General features: G+C 44.9%; 2 protein-coding genes across 3 annotated transcripts; both read right to left on the bottom strand.

The window, feature by feature from the left end:
- Positions 1 to 4,809: 4,809 nt before the first annotated feature.
- On the bottom strand, positions 4,810 to 8,316 carry LOC306980312 (leucine-rich melanocyte differentiation-associated protein). Its single transcript, XM_079579660.1, has 5 exons — positions 8,268 to 8,316; positions 7,382 to 7,575; positions 5,435 to 5,617; positions 5,275 to 5,352; positions 4,810 to 5,092 (listed from the first exon to the last, which is right to left on the bottom strand). The coding sequence occupies exons 2-5, from the start codon at positions 7,531 to 7,533 to the stop codon at positions 4,912 to 4,914; spliced, it is 594 nt and encodes a 197-aa protein (XP_079435786.1). The 5' UTR covers positions 7,534 to 7,575; positions 8,268 to 8,316; the 3' UTR covers positions 4,810 to 4,911.
- A 410-nt stretch (positions 8,317 to 8,726) lies between these two features.
- On the bottom strand, positions 8,727 to 27,420 carry frem1a (Fras1 related extracellular matrix 1a). 2 transcript variants are annotated; one of them, XM_079579549.1, is made up of 35 exons: positions 27,128 to 27,420; positions 24,654 to 24,748; positions 24,257 to 24,567; positions 23,998 to 24,194; positions 22,836 to 23,159; positions 22,593 to 22,701; positions 22,041 to 22,517; positions 21,664 to 21,806; positions 21,338 to 21,534; positions 21,170 to 21,260; positions 20,602 to 20,769; positions 20,326 to 20,534; positions 20,159 to 20,252; positions 19,848 to 20,100; positions 19,579 to 19,779; positions 18,562 to 18,747; positions 18,274 to 18,470; positions 17,997 to 18,207; positions 16,949 to 17,093; positions 16,746 to 16,887; positions 16,377 to 16,572; positions 15,999 to 16,263; positions 13,502 to 13,919; positions 13,231 to 13,432; positions 12,910 to 13,054; positions 12,713 to 12,842; positions 12,568 to 12,640; positions 12,346 to 12,495; positions 12,044 to 12,252; positions 11,922 to 11,969; positions 11,683 to 11,856; positions 11,471 to 11,602; positions 11,245 to 11,357; positions 11,092 to 11,177; positions 8,727 to 8,931 (listed from the first exon to the last, which is right to left on the bottom strand). In XM_079579549.1, exons 1-35 carry the CDS (start codon positions 27,350 to 27,352, stop codon positions 8,729 to 8,731), a joined length of 6,519 nt encoding a protein of 2,172 aa, XP_079435675.1. In that variant the 5' UTR covers positions 27,353 to 27,420; the 3' UTR covers positions 8,727 to 8,728. The 2 variants fall into 2 exon arrangements, with proteins under 2 accessions (XP_079435675.1, XP_079435674.1); XM_079579548.1 differs by having other exon boundaries at positions 22,041 to 22,701.
- Between the last annotated feature and the right edge of the window lie 293 nt (positions 27,421 to 27,713).

Genomic DNA, 27,713 nt, shown 5'->3' with positions numbered 1-27,713 from the left:
TTAGGTTAATAGGGGAAACCGGAGAAAACCCACAAAGTAATCAAACAGGCCGTCTTCTTGTCAAAATGTGTGCCGGAAAAGCATCAAACAATCCAAAACAGATTTCAATGTGACAACCCTTCTGATTTTGAAATACAAACCAGGGGCTACAATAAACAAGACCTCAAGCACACTCTGGGCAGAGTAAAACCCTCAACCGAAAGACAATCCAGTGAGCAGCCTGGCAACATTTTCTGTTCCTTACCATTTGGACATCTGCCATATGATATCAAAAGAATGTGAAGGCTGTGATCCCACATCACAGCCAGTCTTCAGTGATCCCCCTGTTTCCACTCACAGGAGAGCTCCCACGCCTCAGGACCATCTAGTAAAGAGTTCTCTGCCTAGGCTTAAACTAGAAACTTGGCTATCGCAGTAATGGCACTTTCAGATGTGGAAGCTGCGATCACTGCAATAACTTTATGAGCACTGTTGATGTTTTCAGTCAAAAACTATACACATGCCTGACGGATGTGAATACTATCTTTGTTGTCTATAGGCTCGAATTCCAATGCAGTTGCTTTTATATAGGCTGAACTAAACGGAAGCTCAAGGAACGACTCGCGGAACATAAATGTGCCATAAGAACTCACGACATGCTCTATCCAATGGCTAAACACTATAAACAGGCTGGTCACAGTCGCCCTCACTCTCACTTTTTGGATAAACCAGTTAAAAGCTATGACCCATCCAGGCCTTCATGAGGAAATAGATTTTTCTCGGTTCCTTTGACTTTATCCTTGGTCACATGGTTCTGAGATACTACTGTACTATGTCATTTTGATTTATTTATAATGTTCCGATATGGCATTAGATAACATTCCGCACTGTATATCTAATCTGTTTGTTAAGCCAGTTTGATGTCCAGTCTGGCCCGTGTTTCTTTGTACTTGTACTTCTGCCCCTCTCTAGATGTTACTCCATATGTAAATTGTTCGTCCATGTGTTTCTGATGAAGACCTTGTGAGTCGAAACGCTCAATAAATCCATGCAAAGTATTCTATCTCTTAAAAAGGTTAAAGGTCCTCGACATCTCTTATTCTTATCTCTCTTATTAAAACCTTTAAAGGCGGCACAAGCTGAGCTGAACTGATTGCAGTGAAATACTCACACACAGTCGAGGAGCATGGTGCTCATTTGCGGTTGCTCCAATTGCACATGAGACCGGAGCCTCGGGTGAGAGGTGACCCAGCCCATCATCTCCAGACTTTTTTTTTTATTTTTGCCTCTTGCGGCCAGACGTCACGCAGTCTTCTGAAGCCGGTCCTCTGGGGCAGAATGAGGCCGGCGGTGGTGGTGGTGGTGGTGGTGGTGGTGGTGAGGGCACTTCCCATCTCTCCCTGGGGAATAACAAGCCATAATGCTGAGTAACAGAGCGGCAACAGGCCTTTTTAATTAGAGACTGACAAGCAGTGAAGATCTACTGGATGTGGAGGCACTCACGCCTGCTGCTGGTTATCATGACATAATGGACGCTGGCTGTTGTGAGGGAGGCAAACAGGAAGTAATCTGAACAGGAAATGCATCACCTACATTGACTAGGGCAGGGGTTCTCAACCTGGGGGTCGGGACCCCCAAGGGGGTCGCGAGACAAATTTGGGGGGGTCGCCAAAGCATATAGATAAAAATGTATATTTTAATATTATTATGATGGTGTTACTATTATACTATTATATTATACTAGGGTGCCATTATTTGTTCTAAATTTGATTCATTTTAGCCATTGTTTTGTCTTTGTTTTTTTAGAATTATACAGGTTAACCCCTTAACTCCCACCTGAACCGAGCACATTTTCTCCAGTTTGGCTTTACCCCAATCCAAAAGCTTCTGGAAAAACAGTTGTGAAAATACTAAGAAAACTGAGATGAAAACAATGATGGAAATGTGACAAAATTTGATAAAAAATTGACGAAAAAATTAAAAAACTGTGACAAAAAAATTACAAAAATGTGATAAAAAATTTGACAAAAAAATTACAAAAATGTGACAAAAATGGACGAAAAAATGACAAAAAAGTTACAAAAGTGAGTTGAATACCCAACCAAAAAATGATGGAAAAAAATCTGTTGACGTGAGGAAAAATATCCTCTCGGTTCAGGCGGGAGTTAAGAGGTTAATGTCCCTGTTTTTCCCATGGTCTGACCCAGGCGGGGGTCACGATCCTAATGAACTGTCGTAATGTGGGTCGCGGCTCCAAAAGGTTGAGAACCACTGGACTAGTTGGACATTTTCAGGCCATTAGCTGTTTTTTTTTTTTTTTACCATGAAGCTAGAGATGGGCTCCTTGAATGGCAGCTCTCACCGCCTCCTCAGTGTTGGCATTTTGGGCTTGGATTCCACGAACCTACAGAGACGCAAAGTGAGGAAGGGAGTCAACGTAAGGCCGCACACAATCAGCCGTTTGTTGAAAAGAGGAAATCCTGCTTCCTTCCTGAGCACTTCCTGTCCACACGCACCGGTGACGGCTAGGTCCTGGCTCGGGGCTCTGGAGAGTTCGGTAAACATCCCGCCATGAACTTTGTCGTCTCGTCACTGTTCCCACGGCGGTGTTGCTATGGTGACGCAGCCTCCTTCATCCTGAGACAAAGAACATGAGAGTGAAAAGGGTTGAAGAAGTAAAACCTGAACTTTTGGCATCGAGAATCCCGTTAGGTAATATGTGGGTCAAGGAAAGCTGTGGAAAAACAGTGTGGCTATTTGGACTTGACTCTTTTCTAGATTTGGGTAAAGCCAAACTGGAGAAAATGTGCTTGGTTCGGGTCTGGTTTAAGATATTAAACTTGACTGGTGCTTTTTACCGGCATGTCGCTCTTTTTTTAGTCACTTTTTTTCATCCTCGCTTTCGTTCATGTTCTTTTTCTAATGTATTTTTTTTATGTATGTAGCAGGGCGAGGGGTGACACAGAACAGCTACAGTTAGTGACAGCCGTGGCCCTGATATGAGTTCACTGAGGCATTAAGAGGCACGGAAAGGAGAACAGAACTCACAGGCAAACAATCTGAGGAAATAGCTGGCATTTCAAGATACTGTATCAGCGCCTGTGCAACTCTGTGGAAGAATATGGAGAACTTTTGACCTGGAGGCGGTGATCATGTTTCATAGTTTATCTATCTATGACAGCTGATTCAATGTCAAAAGGTTTGACCTGAGAAAACTAGGACAGTTTGAAGATCCCAAATAAGACCGAGATCATGGGAAACAGTATCTTTTCTAAGTAGGCTTCAATAATTGTGCATGTAGCAAAAAGAAAAAGTGCAGCCGAGCTATAAGCTGAGATAAAAGCAACATTGCTCAAAGATGGTGTCTTTATTTCAACTATTCCATCTTTTTTGGCATACTTGTTCACGTACTAATTAGCAATTAGTTATCGGCATAAAGGAATTTAGCTAAAACACAATCAATGCAAGAAGGAATAATGCTCCAACAAATGCCAGTACTACTGAGGTAAAATCTCCTTTTGGACCAACCAAGCTATGCCACAACAAACTAATGCTAACACCACAACGAACTAATGCTAACCCCACCACAAACTAAAGCTAATACCACAACAAACTAATGCTAACACCACAACAAACTAATGCTAACACCACAACAAACTAATGCTAACACCACAACAAGCTAATGCTAATACCACCACAAACTAATGCTAATACCACCACAAACTAAAGCTAATACCACAACAAACTAATGCTAATACCACCACAAACTAATGCTAATACCACCACAAACTAAAGCTAATACCACAACAAACTAATGCTAATACCACCACAAACTAATGCTAACACCACAACAAACTAAAGCTAACACCACCACAAACTAATGCTAACACCTCCACAAACTAAAGCTAATACCACAACAAACTAATGCTAATACCACCACAAACTAATGCCAACACCACAACAAACTAGTGCTAACACCACCACTAAAGCTAATACCACAACAAACTAATGCTAACACCACAACAAACTAATGCCAACACCACAACAAACTAGTGCTAACACCACCACTAAAGCTAATACCACAACAAACTAATGCTAACACCACAACAAACTAATCCTAACACCACAACAAACTAATGCTAACAATACAACAAACTAATGCTAATACCACAACAAAATTGGTTGGATTTTGAAACTTACAAAATGCCAATCAGCATTATAGTTATGTTCATTATAGCACTGATATTCATTTTATTTTGTATTCTATAGAAGCTATAGTCTGAACAATCAGTGCGTCACAGCAAGAAGGTCCCGGGTTCGATTCCCACCTGGATGGGGTCTTTCTGTGTGGAGTTTGTGTGTCTGTGTAGGTTTCCTCCGGGTACTCCGGTTTCCCCTACCACTAAAAACATGTACAATAGGCCGGGATGAATGATGTCTGTGCGTGAATGAATGATGGTGGTCAGAGGTTCATGTGTGCAGTCACAACAATGCTTCTGTCAATATGTAGCTGCACGTAGCTTACCACCACCAAGTATGAAGTCAAAGTAAATTGGCTTTGTGACCATGTCTGTGAAAGGCGCTATACAAATAAAGCTCTTCTTCTTCTAAATCCATCCATTTCTTTTATTTGTATCTCAGTTTTTCTTTATTTTGGGGGACACACGTTACTTTAAAGCCACACGGCGGAACTTTCCGGGTTATCTGTTCTAGATCAACTACTGGTTCCAAAGATGAGCTTGTAGAAAAAAATAAATCAACTGTGACTGAAAGAAATAGATGATGTTTTGATGTATTTTATTTCTATTTAATTCATCCATCCAGGTCTACACTTTATGAAAAAATATACAAACATTGAAGTAAAGTTAAAACGTTGATAAATAAAAGACGATGTGCAACACTAGAGCTGAGGACATGTGCAGTGACTTGAGGTCAAATGACGGAGTTGGATTTCTTCTGAGCTCGTTTCCGGGGCAGCTCCTCCTTCCTCCTCCTGCTGCTGTAGGTGACTCGCTGAAGTCTGTAGGTTTTTCGGGCCTGAATTCTCTCCTTCTCCATCACCTCGGTGTCATCCAGGATCTCCAAGCAGGGGATCTGACTGATCACATATAATCTGAGAGAAATCAAAAATATATACAGTATTACAGCTCATTCATACTTCACAAGACCAAGAACTTCTAACTTTTGTTATATTATGTGAGTGTTTTTAACCACAAGAGGGCGGCATTGCACATGACATAATCCAAACTGCTGCTCTCCATGTGGAATTCTTTTAGTTCCCACACTTTGGCTCACCTGTAGTCTTTATACTGCATCAGACTTCCTCCATTGAAGTAACTCGGGGCGGCCTCATTGTTCATCATACTCAGAATTCTGCATTCAGACAGAAACCACAGGACAAAATACAAATAAATCAATGTGAAACAGCTGTCCTCGGCAGGCGGTCAGCTCTTACTTGATGTTTGGGAACTTCTTGCGGACCTCCTCCACGAAGACGGGCAGGTTGTTGAGCTTGTTCTTGTTGATGCACAGGGTGGTGACCGTGTCCAGGTAGGGGAACTTGACATGGGACGTGTAGCTGTTGCAGTCCAGGATCAGAGTGCTGAGCTTCTCCAGGCGACCCAGGAGAGCCGGGTTCCAATAGGGGCTCAGTGAAGGCCAATTGACGTTGACAGACACACAAACTTAACGATATCTCTCGGGTCATGTCACGTTTGCAAAAATATTGGCCTGCTTAAACTTTTCTCATGTGTTTTGGCACCAGATTTGATCACCACAAAAAAAGACGTTTACAGCACTTTTTTTATTCTGTCGGAGGATCTTTTTGTTCACACTTCGCCACGTTATAGTGATGTCAATAACTTCTGTTACTCATCAGGATTCTAAATCAAAATAAAATTCACACACGCCAAAGGTCTGAAATGTATTCTGTCATTGCACTAAAACTGTTAACATTCACATAGTAAAAATGTGAAATGCATTTATAAATATAATTATTCATTCATCAGAGTGCATTGTAACATGACAGAAAGAGCAGTCTTATGATGGGACACGCAAGAGTTCTACTGAGCGACACTTCTAAAGAGTATCTCAGGTTTACAACTTTTACGAAATTCAGCAGCTCGTGTCCTGACGAAGACCAGGAGGCGGAAACACATTACACCGGTTTTAGAATCGCTGCATTGGCTCCCTGTGTGTTTCAGGATCGATTTTAAAGTTCTTTTAATGGTTTTTAAATGTCTTAATGGTCTTGGTCCTTCTTATCTTTCAGAACTGCTTTTACCTTATGAACCTTCACGGCCCCTTCGCTCCTCCGGCAGGGGTCTTCTAGTTATTCCTAAAGTCAACAAAAAGACTCAATATTACGGCCCTCGCCTCTGGAACCACCTGAGGAGGAGCTCAGGGCTGCAGAGAACGTTCATGTTTTTAAGAGCAGCTCAAGACCCACCTTTTGACTGACTAATCTATTTATTTAATCCTAATATATAATATTTATATATATTTATATATATAGGTTGTCCCAGGCGCATTGTTTTAAATGTTGTAATCTGTAAGGCACTTTGTGATACCTTTCGGTGTGAAAAGCGCTTTATAAATAAAGTTTGATTGATTGATTGATAAAGTGTAGGACAGATCTATACGTACATCAGCTGCGATTGGAGTTCTTTATATTTCTGCCCCTTAAAGCAGTACTAAGTAACTTGTTTACCTTAATAAATCCTTTCCGTAGTCTCTCTGGGGGTAGTACAAGTATTAATGGGATGATTGGGGGGTCTTTCATCTCCCCCTGGTGTCTCTCGTCAGAAAACCACAACCAAACTTTGCTGCCTCTGGGTAGGAGTCACCAATACACACTAATGGAATCACGAAGAAGAAGCTAGCAGGCTAACGGGCAAAGCTAACTGTGGGCTAGCGCCACTTAAACAGTATTCACAGCCAAGTTTGAGTGAAAAAAATGATCTCCATTGTGTATTTGGATGTACAATATCCCTCTCTCCCTTTGTCTTTCCTGCCAGCGTAGTATTTACTCTCACGGACAATTAATGAGTAAAAAACTAACATGCTACGACACCTGCAGTGGCACTTATGGCCTCTAAGGGTGTGAATTATTTAGTACTGCTTTAAGTTTTTTGCTATACTTATTGTAAGATTTTTTTTAGTATTTAACTATTTGCACATTTCCTGTCTATTTTGCACACCCTGAGTGATTCTATTGATTTGGCTTTACCCAAATCTTTAAGTTTTTGTCATTTTTTGTCATGTTTTTTGTCCGTTTTGTTGCCTTTTCATCCTCGTTTTAGTCGCTATGTTTTTATTTAAGCTTTTTGGTTTGGGCAAAGCTGAACTGGAGAAAATGTGCTCGGTCCAGGTGGAGTTTTTCACTCCCATTCCGAAAGGATACTCCTGGAGCAGGTTGTAGCTTAAGTCCAGGACCTCCAGCGTCTCCGTCTGCGTCAGAATGGGGTCATAGGGGATCTCTGTGAGGCTCTGGTAGGCGAAGGACATCCACTGGTATGTGGGCTGCGCCTGCGGGCCCGAGCTGTGCTGCTCCATGACCGAGAAGCACCAGTCAGCTCATTAGGGCGTTATCTCTGTCTGTAAAACAACAAAAACAGATTATAAACGGAACGGACATTTAGGTTCATGTGCAAAGTGTCTGCATAGATTCATGATAAACACAAGCACTCATTTTATTCGGGGCGCTTTTATTGGTAAAAAAAAACACAATCCCTCTGAAATATGCCTCTTCAGACCTGACATGAATGAACTTTGCTGTGTGGCTCGTCTCCAGGGAAACGTCGTCTCCCAAAGGCTTCATTCCAAAAAACTGCATATTTGTGCCTCGCTGATCGTAATAGGAGCACATTTGGTATATTTTGGTTTGATTGCTCTTGTGACAAACCAAAACAAAGGCTTATAAGCTTATAAAGTCACACTGGGCGGCTTTATGTGAAACAACACAGGAACAACATTTGATGGAGCGCAAGGGGAGGAAAAAAAAAGGTACAAAATGATGTGATACTTACAGTACATTTAAATATCAAGCCAGTTTGTTCCCCGACGTTACAAAACCAAAATAGCAGCAGTACGTTTTCGGTAATCCTCACCGGTAAACACAAAGTCACACAATGTCCATTTTTACGTGAGAGCATGCAACATATTCCCATTTTAGAGTTTAGTAAACATTTATAAAAAAAAAAGAAGAAGATTGAATGTCCACGATTATATTTCACTTGCACTTCTGTGATGTGAATAATACAATAATAGTGTTTTGTAGCAGGACTCACCGAGCTGAAGGAATGCTGCTCTCCTCCCCGTGTAAAGCCCGGCCACTGCCACAGACAAAATAAAATGCCCCCTTTCATACTCCCTGCATCACATGACGGGGATAATCACGTTACTGCCGAGCCTTGTGAATCCGCCGGCCCACATTCTCACAACAACTCGGCGATAAAGGTCAGCCACAGAGGCCGGAGGAAATCATATAACCAAATAAATAAACATGATAATGAAGCTTATGTTGGGTATTATTACAGGTCTGCCCCACTTTGAGCGCCTCACTTTGCTTCACAAAAACAATCTGCTGTGACAAAACGGAATTGTGTTTGTCTAGAATGGAGGATGGTACACAAACTGAACGTGTATAAAAATATATTTACAATAGCAATGATTCATTTGTCTGTGAGTGGTAGAAAAGTCCAGTATGGCGTCTGGAGGGTCCTGTTCCTCTCATGCGTTGGGATCATCTTCATGTCTTTATGGAGCAGATGTAGCCGTGCTCTCTGCTCGCCCTGCAGTCCCTGATCTGCCACTTGGCTCGCTTCCACACCAGAGCGCACTTCCTGTTCCCCTTCCTCTTGGACCTCGGGGGAGTCTTCCTCCAGTTGGTGTAGGCCACGGGCTCCCCGGCGGCCCACTCCCAGCGGCCCCCGCCCTCTCGGTCGTTCAGACCTGTTTACAGACAAGAATGACTTCACGGGACTAATCAAACACATACAGCGGGATCAGATCAGAATTTGTATTTCTATTCTAATTGTGAGGAATTTCAAGTTTCTGGGCATTCATAATTGTGAAACTCTCTCCTGATCTCTTCACATCAGCTGTGCAATTAAAAAAGCTCAGCAGAGACTATATATTTTTACGGTGTCTCAAGAAATATGGATTGTCAAAAGAGACACTTCATTTCTACAGATGTACGATTGAAAGCGTTTTGACAGGAAGTTTGTTGGTGTGGTTTGGTAATGTCACATCACATGACCACACCACACCCTTCTGACAGTTCAAACCGCATCTCGGATTATTGGATCTTCTCTGCCTCAGATAAAGGACTTGTAGGATAAGCGCTGTGAGAAAAAGGCTCTCAGTATGATGGGGGACCCGAGCCATCCTGCACATTCCCTCCTCTCCTCCCGACCTTCGGGGAGACGTCTGCGGAGCCTCAAAACTCAGACGTCTCGTTTCACAGATACGAGACGTATCCTCGGGCGGTGAGGCTCATGAACATCAGCCTTAAGGCATTTTACTGCTCAATGTTGTGTTATTCTGATGTTTTTATATGTAGATTTGTTTCTTGTTCAGCAGATCGCGAGTTCGCGATCTGATGCTGTATATTTGGACAACAGAGGTATAGGCAAGGTCTGACCTGGGGGCTAAACGTGGCCCACATTATTTCATGTTTTGTCTCTCATCCTTTTGTTTCTCATCATTTATGTCATTACTGGACCATAAATAAGACCTTTAGCCCACCGTCTGTTACTAAGTACTCACAGTACTCAAGTAACATTATCTCCAAGTACTTTTCTATTCTTATTTGAGTCAGTGTTAATTTCGTCGACTAAAATATTTAGTCTTGATTTTAGTCAAAGTGATATTTTTGACGACTAAAATTGGACTAAAACTAAATTTAAAGTTGTTCATGAGACTAAAACTGTGACTACAATGTCCAGATATTTTAGTCGACTAAAATAAGACTAAATAAAAATGAAAAGAGAGACTAAAATCATCCAAACTTCTATTGACCGTCTGAAAGAGCCTCGGATCATGTAAATTCTCTGCCAAAGGATCAGCTCTGAGCTTTGTTCATGTGGAGCAGCTCCATGAAGCAGAGGAACAAGATTAAATATGATTATAATGAATATTATCAATGCAAAGTCGACTAAATTAGTCTTAAATTTAGTCGACTAAATTTACTTGCAATTTTAGTCGACTAAAACTAGACTAAAATTGAAGATATTTTTTTGACTAAAATTAGACTAAAATCGAATTACATTTTCATCAAAAGACTAAGACTAAAACTAAATTAAAATATGTTGTCAAAATTAACACTGATTTGAGTAAATATTTGTTCCACTACTTTTAAAGTAACATTACTCGTACGTGAGTAAATATTTTGGTTCATTGCGCCGCTGACCTCACGTCTTCCGTTTGCTGATTGGTTTAATTCACTGACAATCTGTGAGTCTTAGGCCCTTCAAAAGGCTGTGTGTCCAGAATGATACTCTGTGTAGAATAGACAGAAGAGTTTGGCAAAGCCAGGCTACCACAGAGAGGCTTAAATTGAATAAAGTAAATTGAATGTCTGAATGCTTGAACCCATTTTTATGAGCACAGTACCGTATTTTCCGGACTATAGCTAAGTTGCTCCGGAGTATAAGTCGCACCGGCCTTGGCAACTACGTGGGCATGAAGATGTAGCTGCACCGTTGACCAGCCTCTCACGGCAGCACTTTGTTCAAGCTCCCACTCGTGAACTCGTTCCTCAAGCTGTGGCCATTAGCTTTTTTCCCCTTTTCCTCATTGCAGTAAGAGTAACCTCTGCTTTTGGTCAGTCCCTCACAAGCTTCTTGCTCACTCCAAACTTTACAGTTTTTCTCATTTCCAGTGTCCAGTAAGTAAGTGATTGCTTTATTTGTCATTGTACAACCATACTGAAGTAGCAGATACTGGTACACAAGCCTACAGCGCCCTCTAGCGGCTGTCAGTGTGAAATTAAAACAATGTGAAATGAAATATTTTGATGTACAAGTCGCACCTGAGCATATGTCGCACCACCAGAGCCAACCTATGAAAAAAGTGTGACTTACAGTCCGGAAAATACAGTAGATAACTTACCAATCCAAAATGGTTTCCGTCCACTAAAGTCCCATAACCAGTCCATGTCCACTTTAGACAGAACGCTTGCTAACGTCGCTTTATATCTATAAAAACAACGGGCAAATAGTTAAACAGCACAGACAGAATTCTTTAAAGCATATTAAGTATCACCTCTCCCTGCAGGCTCTGTTTGCCGTCGACCATGTAACTTTCTGCTGTGACTTCATGTAACAATGGCCGCTATGAAAAGTCCATCCTTGAGGGCACTTCTGGGCATTGACCATCTGAAACAATTGAAAAGAACACTCCTTATTTTGGAAGTAAAAAACAACAACAATGTAATAGGTCTAACATCACCCTGGCACCAGAACACGAGTGACCACAGTGTGCAGCCTACCGCTTCAGATGGTGCCCACGGTCGCCATGACACCCCATTGCAGTGATACAATTGCCCCGTGCTTTGGTTGAAATGCAAGAGTCCCATCAGCTCCGGCACACAAGGCTTGGGAACCGAGATTTCCGATGGGCCCTGGCGGACCAAACAACACGAAAAAAAGATTAACAGGCCAATGTTGCTCATAAACAGGTTTGCACTCATCGCGCACTGACTTGATTGACCAGACTGCCGCTCTTCTTTGGCGCCCCATTCGCAGATTTCAATATTTTGCCTGAAGCCTGCTGCTGCTGCTGCGCTCCCCGGCTGACCACTTGGACGTTGGCTTTCCTGCCTTTTCTCGACGGCGCGGAGTCGTCTTCCACCTGCACCTGCATTATGCCGTGATACTGAAACAGAAAAGTGAGAGCAGGTTCACGACAGTCGAGGTGGATACAACGGTCTCCTTACGTACTGTGTAAACTGTATCTGTCCCATTGTGGAAAACTGACGAGGGCGCAATCTGAAAGTCAAGGGACAGAGCTGGATTGAAGCTCAGATACAACACCAAGGAAAGTCCAGAAGATGTTTGCTTACAGTCTTGGGGCTGCCTATGACTTTGATCTTCTTCTTGCTCTGGCTGGACTCGGGTCTGTGGAGACTGTCTCCCCGAGTCCAGACCAAAGGCTCGGTGTCCAGGGGCAGCTTCTCCACGGTGATAGTCCCGTGTTCAGGGTAGGGCTTGGACCCGACCTCCTTACCTCCGAGAACGGGGACGTCCTGGGGGCGTTTCGGTGCGCACGATCCTGTTTCGAAAGCATTGGTGAGTCAAACGTTGCCTATCTTAACTTGCAAACATACATCAGATAGTTCAATCGAGTGTGATCCCCTTTTCTTACCCCGTCTCGCGTCCCGGATGGTGACCTGAGCTTCGCCGACTCGGCCGATGACTGTAGCCTCTGGGGCCGCGAGCTGAACTTCAAACACCTCGGCGGCCTCTTCAAGGTTGTCCTGGACGATCTTAGTCTGCCAGCTTCTCTTTGAAACGCCTGGAGATTCATCCCTTTATTCAATCATTTCAACTTTTTCAGACTTCGTGTAACTTTTTGGGTGTACCGTACCTGGGTCAAACTGAATCAGGGAAGAGGGGTTTATGAGGAAGTCTTTCCCAGCGTTAGCCGTCACATCCTTCACCTATAATCAACATAAGTGTCAGGAAACCGACATGCAGATTTCCCTTGTGTATCCCGACATCTATATTCTCACCTTCACGGTAATGTACGAAGACTCGGCCAGGTTCCCCTTTCGAATGATGTCTACAGAAACGGCCCCCTGTTGTTCACACACAGAGTAGAGCGGCTCAGAGAACTCCAGCCTGGCCCAGCTCAGCTCAAGCCTGGAAAACAGAAAGGTGAAAGCCTGTAGCGACACACGTAATCACGCTCAAAGGTTCGGGCTCTTACGTGTGAGAGGGCCCAGTGTTCCCCAGAGGATCAGACACCGTGAACTCCAGGCTGTCCGACAGAGACTCCATGTCCGGGTTAATGACGTACACAATGGATCTCTTGTTCAGCTCGGTCTGGGGGAACCGCGGAGGGAGAAAGCCCCCTGGAAATCAAGTCAAAACAAAATAATAAACCCATGAGTAAACTATTGATTCTATGTGGACAAGAGATTAGAAGGAAATAAAGCAGCAGAGTAATACATAAATACTGTAGCTACTGTAGTTTACCATCACAAAATGGATGTATGTGTATGGATCTGAGTGGGAAATGGAAGGTGACCTGTGGTAATGTTTTCCAGATATCCAAAGAAAGGCTGCCGGACTATGGAGAAGAGGAGATCCTGCTCTGGGCTGTGGTCGTCCTGGGCCTTCAGCTCTCGAGACGACAGGAAGATCCCGTAACGACCGTCTGCCAACACCTCGGCCTTCCACAGAGGGAGCAGCTTCACCACTTCAGGAAACGACTGGTCCAAGGTTTTGATCTGAAACACGTCGGTCTCACGTGATGCGACTGAACGCTGAATGACGGAGAGTAAAAGTGTACATCGCACCTGAAGAGTAAACTGTTCCGGCTGAGTTTGGAGCTTCCCGTCTGACAGAAAGCCTCGGTTGGCGCCGTCGGACGCAGTGAACGCAAAGTGGTCGATCTGAGCCGCTCCGCCGTCATGTCTGTACGACAGCTCCAGGTCCTGGATGTTCTTCTGTGTGAACTTTGACCCCGCGGTGAGAGGAACAGTGGCCAGCAGCAGGTGGCCGTACTGAGGGGGCTGCAGCAGGACGAAGGTGAGTCCGTTGGGAGGGGTGTCCGGGTCCGACAGGGAGAGACGGTCCGGGCCCAGGATCACAGAGGAGCTGCGGGGAACGCTCAGGCCTTTGTTGAGGGTCAGAGACGGAGGGACGCGGTCCGCCATTTCCACCATGATCTCAAAGCTCCCGTTACGACTGCTTTGACCGTTACTCACGATGAAACTGAGGAGGCAAAACAACGAGAGGCTGATGATCACGAGACCGAACCACCCAGACCAAACTCACAGCGAGGTCGACTTTTCATAATGCATCGTTTTATAGAGCGCTTTACATTGCATTATTCATTCCCTCCATGCTTGGTCGTGGTAAGATACTATTGTAGCCACAGCCGCCCTGGGGTAGACTGACGGAAGCGAGGCAACCAGTCTGCGCCATCGGGACCTACCTACCTACCTACCTACCTACCTACCTACCTACCTACCTACCTACCTACCTACCTACCTACCTACCTACCTACCTACCTACCTACCTACCTACCTACCTACCTACCTACCTACCTACCTACCTACCTACCTACCTACCTCCCTACCTCCCTCCCTCCCTCCCTCCCTCCCTCCCTCCCTCCCTCCCTCCCTCCCTCCCTCACTCACTCACTCACTCACTCACTCACTCACTCACTCACTCACTCACTCACTCACTCACTCACTCACTCACTCACTCACTCACTCACTCACTCACTCACTCACTCACTCACTCACTCACTCACTCACTCACTCACTCACTCACTCACTCACTCACTCACTCACTCACTCACTCACTCACTCACTCACTCACTCACTCACTCACTCACTCACTCACTCACTCACTCACTCACTCACTCACTCACTCACTCACTCACTCACTCACTCACTCACTCACTCACTCACTCACTCACTCACTCACTCACTCACTCACTCACTCACTCACTCACTCACTCACTCACTCACTCACTCACTCACTCACTCACTCACTCACTCACTCACTCACTCACTCACTCACTCACTCACTCACTCACTCACTCACTCACTCACTCACTCACTCACTCACTCACTCACTCACTCACTCACTCACTCACTCACTCACTCACTCACTCACTCACTCACTCACTCACTCACTCACTCACTCACTCACTCACTCACTCACTCACTCACTCACTCACTCACTCACTCACTCACTCACTCACTCACTCACTCACTCACTCACTCACTCACTCACTCACTCACTCACTCACTCACTCACTCACTCACTCACTCACTCACTCACTCACTCACTCACTCACTCACTCACTCACTCACTCACTCACTCACTCACTCACTCACTCACTCACTCACTCACTCACTCACTCACTCACTCACTCACTCACTCACTCACTCACTCACTCACTCACTCACTCACTCACTCACTCACTCACTCACTCACTCACTCACTCACTCACTCACTCACTCACTCACTCACTCACTCACTCACTCACTCACTCACTCACTCACTCACTCACTCACTCACTCACTCACTCACTCACTCACTCACTCACTCACTCACTCACTCACTCACTCACTCACTCACTCACTCACTCACTCACTCACTCACTCACTCACTCACTCACTCACTCACTCACTCACTCACTCACTCACTCACTCACTCACTCACTCACTCACTCACTCACTCACTCACTCACTCACTCACTCACTCACTCACTCACTCACTCACTCACTCACTCACTCACTCACTCACTCACTCACTCACTCACTCACTCACTCACTCCCTCCCTCCCTCCATTTGCTAGGCTTTCTGGTGTTACCAAACGATCTCCCATCCATGTAACCCATCCATCCAAACATATATATATATATATATATATACATATATTTATATTTATATTTTTAGTGTCTGACTTTTACAAGCCTTATACACACTGCAACAAGACAAAACAATTTGTACGATTTCAGCCAAATCTGCTAAGTGTGTTTTAGACCATTTTTGTATTTCACAAACGTTTACTGTCAGATTAGTTGAGCAATGCCATCAATTTCCAAGAAAATGTAATGCCAGATAGAATTCAATCTAATGCTTCTTAATAAAACAGCAATAATTAAAAGTGGGTTGTAAAGTTTTAGAAGCCACTATAGTATTAACGTGAGGGTTTGAGAGCAACACCTTACTAAGCATTTTACAATAATGAAAGGAATTTAGGGCTATTTTTACATGGCATTAATAAATGAAGATGGTGATTATCCATAAAGCTTTACCACATTACAAACTCACTGAAATGTTTCTCGCGCCGCACTGGCCCGATTATCGTGAACATAAGCCACAGCGTTGGCGGCCACGTCCATCTGGCTGAAGGTGGAGATGGACACCACGGGGTGCCTGATGTACTCCACGTGTCCATGGGCCGGGGGGGTCGTGATGACGTAGTGGAGCTCCTCCGGTTTGTCTGTCCCGTCTGTGGCCAGGAGCGCGTCTGTGGTGAGGACCACACGATCTCCGCGGGTCACGTTGACCGGCTTCACCACGATGACGATGTGCCCTAGAAATCAGCAAAGACATGACGGCAAATCAACGTCAAATCTACAGAGAGAGAACTCCCTGTGACCGACTGTCCTGTGGGTCTAATCCAGTGTGTAAAGAAAATACCAGTACCCTTCTCCAGATCCCTGATGGAGATGTGAAAATGCTGAGCAGGCGATCGATTCTTTCCATCCGTGAGGTAGAAGACAAAGTAGTCCTGTGTGTCCTGCCCGTGCACGCCGGTGTGCACGTAATGCAGCAGGTTCATGTCCACCATCTCCTGGGTGCAGTTTCTTCCAGACGTCACTGTCACCCAGTCACGCCCCTCCTGAAAGAAAAAGAAAAAGAAAACACTGTCAGGGGCATGATATCAATTGGTTTTGAGATAAAAGTACTACATGTGTACTTTCGGGCTGTGATGTGCTGTAACTGTGGAAAAAAGATGTTCGGCACGGAGTGTGGATCAGAGTAAAGCTGTGTGAGAAACCACAGAACACTCACCTTGAGCTGCAGTATTCCTTGGTTGGGAGTACTTTCAAAGATGTACATTATTTCTGCAGAGGGAGAATCACTGTCCTGAGCAAACAGCACCACGCTCGATATCACCCTGGTCTCCCCTGCCTCCACCTCCAGGCCGTTGTTCCTAAAATAAAACGTTTTATGAACCAAACATAAAGGATTTACAGGTTCATAACAGTTTGTACCGAATGATCTGAGGTTCCCGATCATTGACCGGCAGCACTTTGACCATTATCTGTCGGTGCAGCTTGTGCTTCCCGTCCGACACCTGCACCGTGAAACTGTCCTCCATGTTCTCAGAGTCATCGTGCACGTACATCAGCCCCAATCCTGACGAATAACAAGATGCACTCATTATTATCCACTCAAACCATAAAGAAACCTCAAAATCAAAGGTGTCGTTTCCTGTTTATTTCCTCAGGGTCCCCACTCTTTATTTAAAATTATATTCCAGGACATTAAAAAGTGCAAAAAAAACAAATACACCTCACCCCGTCTTGAATGCATGTTTCTAGGGACGATAAAGGTCCTTCCCCTGAAATTCTATAGACATTTTTCTTGTGTTCTAGATTATTCTAGAGTAGCTTTTATTTTAAGCCTGTGAATTCACTGTATTTTATCTATTCTCATATAAATGTATGTTTAAATTAGAGGAGAGCATCTTGAGAGAGTCCAAAAGTTATGCACTTTACCTATAAGCCATCGTGCGGACTTTAATCGATGTAGAAGAAAAGTCAAGTTTCAATATTCTCTGCTTGAATTTAACATATAAAACTAGAGCTGAACCTCACCAGATGAACTGTCATCAAATATTGTCTCCCAAAACACAGCAAGGCAAAGTTAGAAGGACATTTGACATCGTTTTCCTAGAAAAAGCACTCCAGGTTTTCCAGCAAGTATGGGAAAGCTGCTACAATGTTATTCTTTTCAATTTTAGTGAAGTTTTAGAGTAGAATTGTATTTAAATTTAGTCTACAAAATAAAAAATGTTTTTAGACAACTCTCCCACACGAACAAAGCTTTAAATGACAAGAGCCTTTTTCAAACTGTAGCACTAAAATTCACATGTTTTAGTCCCTTCTTTTCATTTTGATTTCGTGTTTTTTAGTTGTCGAAAACAACTGAAGATTCTAGTCATAGTTTTAATCTCATTAACTACTCTGACGGGGAACACATGCGACCTCCGCAAAGAAAGGTCCCCGCTTGGTTACTTAGTTGTGTAGGTTGACGAACCATTTGTCAGCTCTGCCATGGTGAAGTCCAGCACTTGCGGCTGGTGGTAGGTGTCCCCTCTCCCCTGGACCGCTCCGTCACCGCCCTGCTGCATGATGGTGCCGTGCTGAGGCGGAGCGACCACGCTGAAGACCAGGGCGTTCTCCGGGGCGTCCATGTCCGCCGCATTCAACACAGACGAGTCCAGCTGCTTCATTCGTCCCTCTGTCACCTGCATCGCCGACAGCAGCGTGAATAAAAGCTCGCGTTCATGTCTGTGAGGTCATACTGAACCTACGGTGATGTCGCGGGCCATGAACTCCGGGACCTCGTCGTTCGTGGGGTTAATAATGATGTGAAAAGGCACGTGAGCGGAGGTGTGTTTCCCATCGGTCACACAGAGCATGAGCTGGTCTGCTGTGGGCTCCATCCTCTCATGCCTCGACTGGACATAGTTCACGTGCCCCTCGGTGAGGTCTTTGTATGGAAAAGAAGCTGGGAACACAAACTGGACATTAAAATAGTGTTCAGTGATTCAGACATCTGTCTCAGAGCAGCAAATGCACTGTATTTGTAGCGAACGCACCGATGCTAATGCCGGTGTTGCTCTTCTCGAAGCCAGGGCTCGGCAGGGTGTTTTCAATGTACCCGAACTGCGGAGGGGAAACCAGACTGACGACTAACTCATCCAGAGGAGTGTCAGGGTCAGACACTTTTAAATGAGAGGGAGAAACGGAGGCAGTCCCGCCTTCATCCACCACAAAGATGTCTCCTGCACATAAAAAAACAGGCAAATTCATCTCTGGAAACAGACAATTAGATGTTGTAACTAAAATGCTTCACAAAACTATACATTTACAACTAAACTTCATTCCATTGCTTGAAAAAAATCAGGTATAGTGCCTTTGATGACAGGGGCGGACTCGGACTGAAAAACAGCCCTGGACTCTGACCAGCCTGGCCCAAATTGGCGTAATCGTGACACTTCCACAAATACATATTTTAACCTTTTACCCCCCGCCTTGACATTAACGAGTGCATTTTCCCCAGTTCGGCTTATTATTATTTATTTTTTTGATTGGCATCATCAGCAAAAAGAACGGGAAAGGTGGTCGTAGAAACAGAAGCAAAATCATTAATATAAATAATGAATAATAATGGTCCCAAAATTGAACCTTTTGGCACACCATACTCCACGGAATTCCTTTTAGATTCATGTTTTTTTATACTGGGCTTTACCCAAATCTAAAAGCTTCTCGACTGGAGATCGACAATGTAACGCCTCATTTGAAAGCTAAGACCTACAAAAGTGAGGGAAACTTTTCGTCACGTCGCCACATTTTTGTCATATTATTGTTGTTTTTTAAATGATTTTTTCCATGATTTTTTGTTGTGTTTTTCTCACATTTTTGTTGACTTTTCATCCTCTTTTTCTATCAATTTTGATGCTTTTCTTTTTAGTTTTTAGATTTGGGTAAAGCTCTGTTGAGGCGGGACTGGTGGCCCTTCTGTGCTCTTCCAGAATGGACATATGGCCAGTCCGCCCCTGTTCGAGGATAAAAAATATTGTTCTGTGTAAAAGTGAGAGTGAGACAGCGCCCACCTGTGGTCAGTGACGGCGGCTGGTTATCTACAGGAAACACAGTGATGTGGAGGTCGTACACAGGCAGACTGTCCCGTACGAGAGCTGACCCTCGGGGCCGGCTCAGGCTCGGCCCGTCGCAGCACACTGAGGTCTCCGTTTCCCCGTCAGAGATCACAAAGGTGATGGTGTCCTGTCGAGGGGTGAGTCCGACCTCCCGTCCTGAACCAAACAACAAGCACACAGATTTCATTCACCATTCATGGCCATATTAGGAGATGCTGACTAACCAGTGTGTCTGTACGTAACGACCCCCGCGGCGACGTCCGCCTGGGTGAACCGGTCCACCACCGCCCCCCCCCGCAGCACCACGCCGTGATAGGGCTGCCGCGCGATCAGGAAGGCCAGGCTGCTGTTGTCGCTGTCCGAGTCTGTGGCAGAGATGTACTCCGCTGTGATGTCGACTTCCGCCCCCTCCGCACAGCTCAGGACGGGCTTCAGTCCCGCCGCCAGCACCGGGACCTCGTCGTTGATGGGGGTCACCTGCAGGTCCAGACATGAGAAAGGACTTTTTCTACACACTTTTTTATGTCAAACTTACTTTCACAGGCAGGACAAAGTCAGCTGAATTGGTGCCGTCCGTGGCCGTGAACTCGATGTCGTCTCGTAGGGTTTCTGAGCCGTCATGGATGTACCTTTGACAGCAGAGAAACAGGCCTCATCAGAACAGTTTACCGTGATTCACCGGGAACCTCCGAAGTGTCAAACCTGACTCTGATGTCGTTCAGCTCCTGCACGGTGAAGCTTTGCCCCGGCGTCATGCGTGAGCCGGCGAGCTGCACAAAGCCACGCTGTGGCTCCCTCTGCAGCCTCACCGTCAGCGCGTCCGTCACAGAGTCAGTGTCCGACAGCAGCAGGTGCTCAGGGCCCAGCCAGCCCTCGCCCCCCTCGTCCACAGACAGGGGGGCGGTCACTACCTACAGCGCACACACACACACGCTGTCACACGAGTGTTAAAGGAAAGCAGGGAGTGGTTCTTCTTACCTGCGGCGCCTGGTTGTCCACTGGTAAAAGTGTGATGTTGAAGCAGATCCCAGTCACTGTTTTGCCCAAATGGTTGGTCACGGACAGAATGAACTGGATGTACTGAGGGTGAGGGCCGATGTCTACAATGGGAGGCATGTAGGCCACTTTCATGAAGCTGACTGCATGCTGAAACCAGGCAGAAGTGTTAACGTTACACTTGATCAGCACATGCATGTCTACAGCAAGTTTATAAAAGCCCATTCTTTATCCAGACTTTGCCACTTTCACATTTAGTTAGGATTAGGGTTGCACAATTTTGGAAACACATCTAATTGATGCACTTAGATCTGCAATGTATGTTCTAAACTCACCATTCAACTATAATGCTGACATACAGTATATAGAGACAGAACAGTTTGTAGTTTGCGAAGAATATTGTACTATATAACTACAGCTTTTAAGATGTAACTATTAAATGAACATTTCTATTTACACTTTCAATCTAATATAGGGATCTATTGTGTAGCCGTAGTTCGGCACATGAGTTGAGTTGACGTCATAGTTTGCTGAACATGTTAAACATCACCTGTGTGAAGAGCCTCAGCACTGGTGCATTGGCGTCTTTGGTAAATTTGGGGATGCTGTCCACCAGGAACAGGCGTCCGGCGTCCACACTGCTGCTCATCAGAAACAACACAGAGCATGAGCTGAAACCCTGTCTAAGAGCACATTCTCTGACAACAGTGGCACTGACATGTGTGGGCCGCTGTAGAAGGGCGGCGTGGTGACAGTGAACGTCAGCTCGGTGTCAGGCGACACCTGGTCCATAAAATGGAGCTGCTGCCGTGTGATATGGACCACGTCTGTCTCCTTGACGACCAGACAGCGGCTGGTGCCAGGGGCCTCTTTAGGCGGCTGATCGGGCGCTCGCTCCACATGGACCATCACAACCTGCAAATACAGACCATTCTTCAAGAAACACTGGCTTCACAGGAACAACAGTGCTCCTTATGATCAGCACAAACAATCCACCCTGAGGATTTCCATGGAATAAAGATCAATAAAGTTAATGTTACCTACTTGAGGCTCTGACAGGTTTGGGGGGTCATGGAAATCTGACAGCACCACCTCAAACGAGTCGTCAAACACTTCATTTCCCAGGTGTCTGTAGTAAACCAGAGACTGGGACAGGTCCTTCTGTAGAAAATGGCTGACAGGATAACCTGAAGTCAACAGAGCAGAAAATCAGGACCTGTCCCGCTGTAGAGGGGTCACAGAACGTTTGAAATTGGCCTCCATGTTTAAACTAAATCCAATTGATAAGCATTGAAGCCATGTAGTGCAATGCATAAGGATGTTAGTAATGTGTTAGGAAAGTTTAGGACCACAACTGACCATTCACTACAAACAAGCTTCATTGTTTGGGTTTGAGATTAGGAGAAAGCAGGAGGCCTGACCTGTGAGCCCTGGCCCTGGTATCTTCATCACCTCCCCGCCGCGTGGAGGTCTTGTGATGTTGAAGAGAATATAGTCATGGCTGGAGTCCGTGTCCGACGCCTGGAGGACAGAGCCGGGCAGCAGGGCGGTCTGTCCCTCCGACACCTCCAGGAGCATGTTGGTGATCAGAAACGGCGGGCTGTCGTCCTTGGGCAGGATCTTGACGGGGAACTTGTGGCGCGTCTGGTGCGGGCCGTCCGTGATCCGGAAAATGATGAAGTCTTTGGTGGAGTCGCTGTCGTCGTGGTGATAGTGAACCGCGCCCTCTTTGATGTCCTTCACGGTGAACATGAAGCCCTTCCCGCCTCTGACGGTGAGGCGGCCGTGCTGCAGACCATCCACGGTGATGAGCCGAACCGCCTTCAGATTGTCATTGTCCACAATCTGCAGCTGCTCCCAGGTGATGGGACGAGTCTGACCCTCCAGCAAACTCAGGCCTGCACATTTAAATATACAAATTATGACTAGTTTGTGTTTTAAAAAGGACGTTACCGCGGACCGCCTGGCCGTACCCATGTTCCAGGACACTCGGGGAGCATTGGTGTCAGCGTTCCTCACGGACATGTGGACAGTGATGGGCGGGCTCCTCTCGAAATAAAAATCGTGGACTTCAAATTCCACCTGCGACAACAATAAGAGCTTTTAACCATGACATAGAGGTGTAGTAGGTTGTGTGATACTTTACTATACTGGCTCAAAAAGGGAGGGGTGTGAATACTTCCTGTAAACATGGGTCACTAGACTAAAAGACGTGCCTCGTAGTTCCTGCGCAGCGTGTGGGAGGAGTTGGGAGGCTGGTAGCCGATGAGCATGTCGTTGAGGTCCAGCCAGGTGAAGGAGGAGATGGGCCGGGTGTGGTCGGACAGGTGGGTGATGAAGCCGTCCGAGGGGGGGCTGGTGATGTTGAAGACGAGCAGCTGTTGGGAGGTCTCCTCGTCCTCGGCGTCCAGCGTCCCCGTGGAGAGGGGCGTCAGGATGAACTGGTCCACCTCCAGGATGAACATGGACATGAAGGAGGCTTTGGGAGGCTGGTTGGGCATCGCTCCGACTATTCGCACTGGGATCCACGCCTGCTCCGTCTGCAGTGGTTCACAGGAGAAATGCTGAGCTCAGGGTAGGGCTTTCTTAAGCTTTCAAAACAGTTCTGGATCATTTTACATTTCGGGTCGCATGATTTTGAGGAAGAAAAACAAATTCTGATGTTGAATTATGTTTTGAAATAAGGATTAAGCTCATTAATGTGCTTTACAAACTGATAAAAAGTATTCAGTCCCATTTTCTAAACACACTAAAGGCCTTGATTAACTGGTCTCTCAGTGCCGTGGGGCCACAGAGGACATTGTCTGCCCTGACGGGACTATCACAGCTGGGTATGGGATGGATGCATGGAGTGAGTCGAGGATCGTTTGCCTGGCAGTCCCGTTGGTCGGAGACATCGAAGATATTTACTTATTTGGACTCTAACAGGGTACCTGCTGATCGGATTAAGCGCTGCCCTGGTTTATCAGAAAGTTGGAAGGACAGCAGGTTGCAAAGGGGCCCCTGGCAGCTCGATGTGGACACAGACAAAGGTAGACTATATTTTGGCAGGAAAAGGGATGAACTGCTCTGGAAACTGAACTATTGCTGAGACCAAGTAAAAACTACTTAATTATACATCTATGAACTACCGGAGTAATTATTTTCCTTTTGAAGCAGCTGGACCTCTTATCTCTCCTACGAAGTCAACTTTCCCAAGGCCAAGTCACGGAGCTAAACCAGATAAGTAAAGAGACAAACTGAATATGCAGGATAAGTCACACATGAACGAAACAAAAACAAATAGCTAAAAAACATGGGGCTGCACAATGTCTTCCTCAAATCGAGACTTGTGGAGCCTGATATAAACCCATAAAGACCCAGAAGTCTGACGGACACCTTGTAAATGCTGCCGCTCCGTGTGTCTTTGAGGTCCAGCCTGATCTGGATGTAGTCGACGTCCGGAGACGGAGGATCGACGTGCTGGTACTTCAGGCCCAAGACCAGGAAGTCGTCGCAGGGAACTTTGGAAAAGGTGACCAGCTTCAGACCTCTCAGACAGTCCTCAGACCGACACGTCGCCCGCTCTTTGTTTTCTAAGGACGGGAAAGCATCATTACAAGTCCTAGTTTTCTGACACCTGCGCTTGGGAACCCACCGAGCTGCTGGCGGAGGAGGATGAAGCTCTCGGGCTCGTCTCCTCTCTTGGTGGCCTGCTGCGTTTCCCCGGTGACCAGTTGTCCGTGAGCGGGCAGGTGGCTGCGGTGGCTGTCGATGTGGACGGTGCACTCCAGGCTGGGCCTCCTCTCGTAGCGGAAGGACACCACGTTGCCGTCGAGAGTGTTAGACAGGCTGTAGAACTCCGGGACCTCCAGGGACTTGGGGCCCAGCCGGATGATGCTGCAGTCGGGCTCCGTGATGTCCACGCGGAGAGTGAAGACCTCGGTGTATGTGTCTGTGTCTGTGAACCTAAGTACGAAAAGCATCATGTGAATAACAACATCATCGAAAACAGAGAAATCAGATGTTCTGCAGTGCTTCAGTGGGTAAAACACCTGTATAATCGGAGCTTGACGGTGTCTTCCTTTAATAGTGGACAGCCATTGTGGACGTACTTCACCTCATCAGCCAGATAGTGACAGTCAAACACCTACAAAATGTTAAAAAAAATGTCTTATTGTTATCACTTTGATACTTCCTATACTACCTATCAACACCAGAGGGCAGTGCAGCTCATAATGCAGATCTCACTCCAAATGAGAGGCCATGTTGCTATTAACATCTTAACTCCCACCTGAACGGATCCCTTTTCCTCCAGTTTGGCTTTACCCTAATCAAAAAGCTTCTCGGGGAAAAAAGCACCAAAACAGCCACAAAAAATGAGAAGAAAACACGGATGTAAACGCAAAACACAAAACACAAAAATTCAACAAAGATGTGACAAAAATGTGACAAAAACTCAACCAAAGAAGTGACAAAACTTCAACAAAAATGTGACAAAATTCAACAAAAAGTGACAAAAAACTCAAAAAAGTGACAAAAATTCAACTAAAATGTCACAAAAACTCTACAAAAATGTGACAAAAACTCAACCAAAGAAGTGACAAAAATTCAACAAAGATGTGACAAAAATGTGACAAAAACTCAACCAAAAAGTGACAAAATTCAACAAAAAAATGACAAAAATTCAACAAAAAAAAGACAAAAATTCAACAAAAAAATGACAAAATAAAAAAAAAAAAGACAAAAATTCAACAAAAATGTGACAAAAAAACTCAAAAAAGTGACAAAAATTCAACAAAAAAATGACAAAAAATCAACAAAAAAATGACAAAATATCAACAAAAAAGTGACAAAAATTCAACAAAAATGTCACAAAAACTCAACAAAAATGTCACAAAAACTCAACAAAAATGTGACAAAAAACTCAAAAAAGTGACAAAAATTCAACAAAAAAATGACAAAAATGCAACAAAAAAGTGACAAAAATGGAAAAAAAGAAAGAAAGAAAAAACATACAAAAGGTGACACAACACAGCAACAACGCGAGGAAAAAGATCAGTTTTGTGGATCTTAGCTTTCAAATGAGGTGTTACACAGGCCAATATAACAGCCAAAGAGGACAGAATGCGTTTGGTTTAGGCGGGTGGTAAGAGGTTAAATTACTGTATAATTTGGACTGGATAAGACTGTGTTTGACTGGGGGTCATGTTATGTTATGTTATGTTTTTGATGGCCTCGCTGTATCTCTCTGAGCTCCTCTGACCCTCAGTCTCTCAGGTCAGGCTCCTCCTCAGTGTCCCAAAGACCAGCCAGAAGCTTGTATCTGGTAGCACTTTGGTCAACCTGGTTGTTTTCAAAGTGTGTTATATAATATATATAATATATATAATATATATAATAATATAAAGTTGCAGTTTTACAGGCTGATTTATTTAGTCTTGGCCATTTGGTTAATTCAGTAAGAGACTGTATCTGTCAACACTAAGCTATTATGAAGGAGACACGCGTCTGGCGGAGAAACAAAAGAAAGTCTGTGACAGGACACCACTGCTTTAACCTCTTAACCCCCACCTGAACCCAGTTTGGCTTTACCCAAACCGAAAAGCAACCTGAAAAAAGCTTCAAAACAGCGACAAAAACAAGGATGAAAACCCAAAAAAAGAGCGACAAAAAGAGACAAATACAGCAATGAAAAAGAGACATAAAACTTCAAAAACACAACAATAAATTTAGATCTGTTTTGTAGATCTTAGCTTTCAAATGAGGAATTACACTGTTGCTCTCCAGTCGAGAAGCTTTTGGATTTGTGTAAAGCCAAACTTGCTGTGCTAACAGGTTAACTGATTCACTCCAATCAATATGAAAAAAACCTGATTTTGAAGAATAATCATTTATATGTAACACACACAGCTACATGTGACGTGAATATTGAGGATTCATATCTCTCTTCTGTCTCTCATCAGGAGCAATAAACTCCAAATATCAGTTAATGTAAATGTAAGCCCTGCTCATCTGTCTTTGCACGGTTTCATTACAGGTAACCACATTCAAATGTATTTTGCGTGAGTTAGTAGAGCATCGGATTAACCTTAGAAACATTTCAGTTTTTGGTTAAACATTGTCTTTCTGTGAAACGAGGTCAAATTTCAAATTCTTCTAAAAACGACTGAAGAAATGATCAAGAAAAATTCACCAAGTGCATTTTCTCCAGTTTTAACCAAATCTAAAAGCTTCTCGACTGGAGAGTTTACAGCCCACTGGCCAGTGTAATGCCTGATTTGAAAGCTAAGACCCACAAAACTGATCTAAGATTATATTGCCATGTTGTCGTCACTTTCTTGTTGCGTTTCTGTCTCTTTTTTTGTCTTCACTATTTCGACGCTTTGTTCACGAGCAGAAGAGTAGGACTGCTTTCCAACACAACACAACTCCAACACAACCTTTACGCTGCGCCGCATGGTTTACACGGAGCGTTAATGGCCTGGAACGGGCTGCGTGTTTTGTGGGAGCGAGGTTATAGTCTCACCTGAGGCATTAGTCGTCCCACCCGCTGAGTAATGGGCTCGTTCAGCACCACCTCCACCTTGCACGCATCTTTCTGACGGGGGATGTGGAACTGCAGGTCTCCCTCCTGCAGGTAGACCGACTGACCCCGCTTGGCCTTCAGACCCCTGTTGGCTTTAACTAGAGAAGCGCGTGCTGCGCCGGACAGTCCCAGCACGAGCACAGGAAGCAGAGTCCAGGCCAACATTTTAAGAGCGCACAGAAAAGTCGCTCCAGCAGCTGGCTCTTCAGGAAGAGGAGTGCGTTTTCTTTGGAACGTGCATTTCCCTTCGCCTTCAGTACATCAGCAACCTGTGGATGAAAACAGAAAGAAGTGAATGAAATAAGTGCTTTGTTCTGTGAAGGTTTTTCAAATAACAAAATCAAAATCTCACAATCTATTAATCACAAGGCATTTAAAGAAGTATACACCTGTTAAAGAAGCCATATACATTTATGCTTGAATAGTTATGTTTGATGTTGGAAGCTACCGCGCTCTTCCACGGGCACAAACACCAGACAGGTACACATCAACTCATCTAAACTCAGGTAAGAACATATCTCAGTAT

This window comes from Gobius niger (assembly GCF_951799975.1).
Source record: "Gobius niger genome assembly, chromosome: 21".
Classification (NCBI taxonomy): domain Eukaryota; kingdom Metazoa; phylum Chordata; class Actinopteri; order Gobiiformes; family Gobiidae; genus Gobius; species Gobius niger.
Note: the sequence above shows the minus strand (reverse complement) of the source record. Positions and strands in the feature narration are given on the sequence as shown.

Bases quoted from the DNA above. Each gene is read 5' to 3' on its own strand.
- frem1a (XM_079579548.1), bottom strand. From the start codon at position 27,352: ATGTTGGCCTGGACTCTGCTTCCTGTGCTCGTGCTGGGACTGTCCGGC. The intron at 21,535-21,663 runs GTAGGTAACATT...CTGTATTTGCAG, and splicing joins CAAACCTGTCAGAGCCTCAA to GTTGTGATGGTCCATGTGGA. The intron at 12,496-12,567 runs GTACGGTACACC...ATGAATCTCCAG, and splicing joins CCTGATTCAGTTTGACCCAG to GCGTTTCAAAGAGAAGCTGG.
- LOC306980312 (XM_079579660.1), bottom strand. From the start codon at position 7,533: ATGGAGCAGCACAGCTCGGGCCCGCAGGCGCAGCCCACATACCAGTGG. The intron at 5,353-5,434 runs GTAAGAGCTGAC...GTCTGAATGCAG, and splicing joins AAGAAGTTCCCAAACATCAA to AATTCTGAGTATGATGAACA. The intron at 5,093-5,274 runs GTGAGCCAAAGT...GATTTCTCTCAG, and splicing joins ATGCAGTATAAAGACTACAG to ATTATATGTGATCAGTCAGA.